We start from the raw sequence: 6,987 nt of genomic DNA on the forward strand, positions 1-6,987 counted from the left end.
GAAATTACCAAGCTTAAGCAGTTTGCTTGGAATCCTCAAGCACAAGCCACGTTTGAAGAACTTAAGAAACAATTATCCTCTACTCTTGTGTTGGCACTACCATGTTTTGAAGAAGTATTTGAGGTTGAATGCGACGCTTAAGGAGTGGGAATTGGAGCTGTTATGTCCCAGTTGGGACGTCCATTTGCCTACTTTAGTGAAAATCTTAATGATGCAAAACGGCGATACTCAACGTATGACAAAGAATTTTACGCCATCATCAGTGCTTTGGATCATTGGCAGCATTATTTGAAATCTAAGGAGTTTATATTGCATTCTGATCATGAAGCGCTTAAGTACATTCATGGCCAACACAAATTGCAACCTCGACATACTAAATGGGTGGAGTATTTGCAAGCCTTTACTTTCACCATTAAACACAAATCAAGAAAACTAAACAAGGGGGCTGATGCTTTGTCTCGTAAGTATGCTTTTGTTAATTCCTTACAGCTGAAGGTTATTGGTTTTGAACTCCTAAAGCAAGAATACTCTTCAGATCCTGATTTTGGAGAGTTGTTTGTTAGCTGTCAAAGTCATGCTACTGGTGACTACCATATTTCCAATGGTTTTCTTTTCAAAAGGCCGCGAATATGTATTCCTCGGCACAGTATTCGAATAATGTTGATGAAAGAGACCCACGATGGTGGTTTGACAGGACAACTGGGTATAGACAAGACTCTCGCGATGCTACAGGATCAATTTTTTGGCCCAAGATGGCTCGGGATGTGGAGCATTTCATCCGTCATTGCTTACCATGCCACCGAGCCAAAGGTCACTCTTTTCCCCATAGCCTATGCATGCCATTACATGTACCCATTCCTCCTTGGGAAGACATCAGTCTTGACTTTATCATCGGTTTACCCCATACACAACGCCAAAAGGATTCTATTATGGTGGTGGTAGATCGTTTCTCAAAAATGGCTCATTTCATTGCTTGTCATACCACATATGATGCTGCAGGTGGCTATCATCTATTTCAAAGAAATTGTCATCTCCATGGAATCCCATGGTCCATGGTTAGTGACCGGGGCGTCAAATTTCTTAGCCAATTTTGGATAACCTTATGGAGAAAACTAGGTACTAAACTCAAATTTAGTACCTCTAGTCACCCGCAAACTGATGGACAGACACAGGTTACCAACCGAACCCTCGGCTCACTACTTCAGGCTCTCATCACTACTTACTTGAAACAGTGGGAAGACTTACTACCACATGCTAAATTTGCTTATAATAGAGCGCCCAACAAGACTAGTGGTCTAAGTCCTTTTATGGTTGTTTATGGCCTGAATCCAAAGACACCGCTTGATCTAGCCGTCTTCGATACATCCTCTAAGTTTAATCAGGAAGCAAGAGATAGAGCTACTGACATTAAGACTTTGCATCAGCATGTACATGATAAAATCACAAAGTCCAATGAGCTACTAAAGTATCATCGTGATAAGGGACGTAAACACATTCTGTTTCAGCCGGGTGACCTCATTTGGGTTCATTTTCGCAAGGACCGATTCCCAGCCAAACGCCGATCCAAGATTCGCCCAATATCTGATGGTCCATTTAAGATTGTGGCTAAGGTAAACGACAATGCCTACAAGATCAGTCGGCTGGGAACTTCTAAAGAAGCAGCCACGTTAAACATCGCTGATATTGAACCCTACTATGATCCTGTTGAGCCCATTCAAAGTTTGAGGACAAAATTTTCTGAAGCTGTAGAGGATGATAGGCTGACACCTATAGACCCGATTATTGAGTCCGACCCGAGCCCACCTCCAGGTCCAAGTCACGTGGGAAACACATGGATCAGTTTGAGTTAGTCAAATCCATCCAATACTTGATTGCAACATCCCCAAGTTTTGTTTTCAAAAGTTGTTTCAATTTTAATTCCATGTCATTTTATTTCTGTATTATTTTCCTTTATTTGACATTTTCGTTAGCAGTTGTTTATTTTCCCTAAATGTAGCTACGTGGGTAGTTGTAATATCCTTTTCTCTAGTATGTACTGAAAAGTTGATGAATGGAAAAAGGTGATTTGATTTTTCTTGATAAAATATATTCTTTGTTTACAAAGAGTTTCTTTTCCATTGTTATCCTAATTGTTGGCAGGGTTAGGAGGTGATCTTGGAAACTAGTTTGATTTTCACGTGGTGTATCTGTATCGTGAACTATCAGATTAGGGTTTTCCCAACGAAGTCCTTTGAGTACTGGTGAATCTGTATCTCTGAGGAACCGTTGCTGATTCATTTTTTTTATTAAATTCGGGTTCAATTCGATCCTATTACTAAGCCGCTGGCCATCATTTGGTATCAGAGCCATGGATACCCGAAGATCTAATGAATTGAAGAAACTTATTGAGAGCCTTGAGGCTGAGAAGAAGGCGATGGCTGATCAACTAAAAGCGGTGCATGAACAGATCCGAGAACTCACCGTTAACCGCCATGGTGACGAGGAGTACGAGTCTGTAGGATCTGGATTTCACCAAAAGGGATCTGGAATGTGGCACTCCCATGACATTAAGGTTGAAATTCCTGAATATGATGGCAAGCTTGACCCTGATGAGTAATGGAGTGGTTGATAAGAGTGTAGTGTGCCTTTGATTACAAAGACACAATTGAGGAGAACAAGGTAAAAATTGTAGCCATGTAATTGAGAAAGTATGCATCGACATGGTTGGAAAATACATGTACTAAGCGAGAGCGGTTGGGAATGACGAAAGTGAAGAAATGGCCAAAGATGAAGAAGTTATTGAAAGAAAAGTTCCTACCATCGTATTACATTCAGGCAAGTTTTTCTCAGTTACATCATCTTAAGCAGAATCACCGACCAGCAGAGGAGTATTCTCGGGAATTCGAGTATTGCTTATGAAGTGAGATTTACCCGAGGATGACCCACAGACTCTGGTTAGGTATTTAGGCGGATTAGATACCCGTGTTGTTAATATTGTGGAGTTATACCCCTACTCAACCCTAGATGAATTAACCTTGTTGACTCACAAGGTAGATAACCAGCAACGAAGTAAGGGAAAGTTTGAACTAGGTCGAACATTTACCAAAACCCCAGCCCACCCTAAAACCATACCACCCAACAAAACTCCCTCCGTGTCTGAAGCCTCACCGATACCTACTCGAGTCCCAAGAAAGTGTTTTCGATGTCAGGGATTGGGGCATTTTGCTGCTGAGTGTCCAAACAAGAGGATGGTTACGTTGATTGAGTATGAGGGGGCGAATAATTTTTTTGCAGTTGATACACCCCTGAATTCAATGGTAGTTGTTGACCCTGTTGTCGAAGAGGTTATTGGCCCTGATGAAGGGGTATGTCTTGTTGTTTGGCGCGCGCTCAGTAGTACGCCTGGTCGGGAAGAAAACGAACACCGTGAGGCCATTTTTCATACGCGTTGTACTATTGCACAAAAGGTTTGCACCATGATTATTGATGGGGGTAGCTGCACTAATGTTGCTTCTCAAACCCTGATCTCTAAGCTAAATCTGACCACCCAAACACATCATTCCCCCTATGTGATTCAATGGCTCAATCAAGGTAAAGGAATACGTGTTTCTCATCGCATTCTTTTATCTTTAAGTACTGGCAGGTCGTATGTGAACGAGATTTGGTGCGATGTCATTCCTATGGATGCTTGCCATGTACTATTGGGTCGTCCTTGGTTATTCGATCGTCGGGTCATGCATGACGATACCAAAACACCTACTCCTTCAACTACAGAGATCTGCGAATAGTATTAACCCCAATATCCCCAGCTACACCTTCTACTAAACCTTCCCAGTCTTTGAGCACACTGTTAAAGGCTGAACAACATGAATATTACTCTTTCAAAGACTTCTTGCTTATGGGCCTTGATGAGGAAGAACACCATCCCACTACCCAACCAGCACCCTTATTTCCAACCCTTGTTACAAACTTATAACCAGGTATTTCCTGCTGAAATTCCTTCTAGTTTTTCCCCATTGCGTACCATTCAGCATAAGATTGACTTCATTCCCGGTTCCATACTACCTAAAAAACCTGCATATCACTCCAACCCTCAAGAAACGGAAGAGATGAGGAAACAAGTTGATGGACTGTTACAAAAGGGACTTATACGTGAGTCACTTGGTCCTTGTGCAGTCTCCACTATTCTAGTGCCCAAAAAGAATGGACAGTGGCGAACGTGTATGGATAGTAGATCTATCAATAGGATCACTATTAAATACCGTTTCCCCATTCCCGGGTTGAATGATCTGTTGGACGAACTATATGGTGCCACTGCCTTTTCTAAAGTTGACCTTAGAAGTGGTTATCATCAGATAAGAATTTATGAAGGAGATGAGTGGAAGACCGCTTTCAAAACAAAGGAAGGATTGTATGAGTGGCTAGTTATGCCCTTTGGGTTATCAAACGCACCGAGCACCTTTATGCGCTTTATGAACCAGGTAATAAAACCTTTTCTGGGCAGGTTTGTTGTGTATTTTGATGACATATTGGTGTTCAGTAGAACCGAGCGGGATCACCAATCACACCTCCAACTATTGTATGAAGTACTTGATCATGAAAAGCTTTATGGGAACTCAGAAAAATGTGAGTTTTTAACTAATCAAGTAACATTTCTTGGTTATTTAGTTTATGCTCAGGGCATTCAGGTTGATGAAAGGAAAGTTCAAGCCATTAAGGATTGGCCGGTCCCTCAATCTATTCAACAGGTTCTAAGTTTCCATGGTTTGGCCTCTTTTTATCGGCGTTTTGTGAAGATATTTAGTACTCTTGTGGCACCCATGACTGAAATTACCAAGCTTAAGCAGTTTACTTGGAATCCTCAAGCACAAGCCGCTTTTGAAGAACTCAAGAAACAATTATCCACTACTCATGTGTTGGCACTACCATGTTTTGAAGAAGTCTTTGAGGTTGAATGCGACGCTTCAGGAGTGGGAATTGGGGCGGTTATGTCCTAGTTGGGACGTCCAGTTGCCTACTTTAGTGAAAAGCTTAATGCTGCAAAACAGCGATACTCAACGTATGACGAAGAATTTTACGCCATCATCAGGGCTTTGGATCATTGGCAGCATTATTTGATATCCAAGGAGTTTATATTGCATTCTAATCACGAAGCGCTTAAGTACATTCAGGGCCAACACAAATTGCAACCTCGATATGCTAAATGGGTGGAGTATTTGCAAGCCTTTACTTTCACCATTAAACACAAATCAGGAAAACTAAAAAAGGGGGCTGATGCTTTGTCTCGTAAGTATGCTTTGGTTAATTCCTTACAGCCGAAGGTTATTGGTTTCGAACTCCTAAAGCAAGAATACTCTTCAGATCCTGATTTTGGAGAGTTGTTTGTTAGCTGTCAAAGTCGTGCTACCGGTGACTACCATATTTCCAATGGTTTTCTTTTCAAAAGGCTGCGAATATGTATTCCTCGGCACAATATTCGAATAATTTTGATCAAAGAGACCCACGATGGTGGTTTGGCAGGACACCTGGGTATAGACAAGACTCTCGCGATGCTACAGGATAAATAATTTTGTCCCAAGATGGCTCGGGATGTGGAGCATTTCATCCATCGTTGCTTACAATGCCACCAAGTCAAAGGTCACTCTTTTCCCCATGGTTTATACATGCCATTACCTGTACCCATTGCTCCTTGGGAAGACATCAGTCTCGACTTTATCATCGGTTTACCCCGCACACAATGCCAAAAGGATTCTATTATGGTGGTGGTAGATAGTTTCTCAAAAATGGCTCATTTCATTGCTTGTCATACCACATATGATGCTGTTCAGGTGGCTAACATCTATTTCAAGGAAATTGTTCGTCTCCATGGAATCCTATGATCTATCGTTAGTTACCGGGGTGTCAAATTTCTAAGCCACTTTTGGATAACCTTATGGAGAAAACTAGGTACTAAACTCAAATTTAGTACCTCTATTCACCCGCAAACTGATGGACAAACAGAGGTTACCAACCGAACCCTCGGCTCACTACTTCGGTCTCTCATCACTACTAACTTGAAACAGTGGGATGACTTACTACCACATGCTGAATTTGCTTATAATAGAGCGCCCAACAAAACTACTGGTCTAAGTCTTTTATGGTTGTTTATGGCCTGAACCCAAAGACACCGCTTGATCTAGCCGTCCTCGATACATCTTCTAAGTTTAATAAGGAAGCAAGTGATAGAGCTACTGAAATTAAGACTTTGCATCAGCATGTACATGATAAAATCACAAAGTCCAATGAGCTCCTAAAGTATCGTCGTTATAAGGGACGTAAACACATTCTGTTTCAGCCGGGTGACCTCGTTTGGGTTCATTTTTGCAAGGACCGATTCCCAGCCAAACACCAATCCAAGCTTAGCCCAAGATCTGATGGTCCATTTAAGATTTTGGCTAAGGTTAACGACAATGCCTACAAGATCAGTCTGCCGGGAACTCCTAAAGAAGCAGCCACATTCAACATCGCTGATATTGAACCCTACTATGATCCTGATGAGCACATTCCAAGTTTGAGGACAAACATTTCTGAAGCTGGAGAGGATGATAGGCAGACACCTACATACCCGATTATTGAGTCCGATCCGAGCCCACTCCAGGTCCAAGTCACGTGGGAAACACATGGATCAGTTTGATTCAGTCAAATCCATCCAGCACTTGATTGCAACATCCCCACGTTTTATTTTCAAAAGTTATTTTAATTTTAATTCCATGTCATTTTATTTATGTATTATTTTCCTTTATTTGACATTTTCTTTAGCAGTTGTTTATTTTCCCTAAATGTAGCTACGTGATTAGTTGTAATATCCTTTTCTCTAGTATGTATTGCAAAACTGATAAAAATGGAAAAAGGCGATTTGATTTTTCTTGATAAAAAAATATTCTTTGTTTACAAAGAGTTTCTTTTCCATTGCTATCCTAATTGTTGGCAGGGTTAGGAGGTGATCTTGGAATAGTTTGATTTTCACGT

General features: G+C 41.3%; 1 protein-coding gene across 1 annotated transcript; it reads left to right on the plus strand.

Annotated features, from left to right (window-relative positions):
* Nucleotides 1–6,115: 6,115 nt before the first annotated feature.
* LOC143623878 (uncharacterized) lies at nt 6,116–6,652 on the plus strand. The gene has a single exon (XM_077094682.1). The coding sequence runs from the start codon at nt 6,116–6,118 to the stop codon at nt 6,650–6,652; it is 537 nt and encodes a 178-aa protein (XP_076950797.1).
* The last annotated feature ends 335 nt before the right edge of the window (nt 6,653–6,987 follow it).

Source organism: Bidens hawaiensis, unplaced genomic scaffold, assembly GCF_021521415.1.
Source record: "Bidens hawaiensis isolate Kalapana, Puna unplaced genomic scaffold, B.hawaiensis_p1.1 tig00003587_1, whole genome shotgun sequence".
In the NCBI taxonomy this organism is placed as follows: domain Eukaryota; kingdom Viridiplantae; phylum Streptophyta; class Magnoliopsida; order Asterales; family Asteraceae; genus Bidens; species Bidens hawaiensis.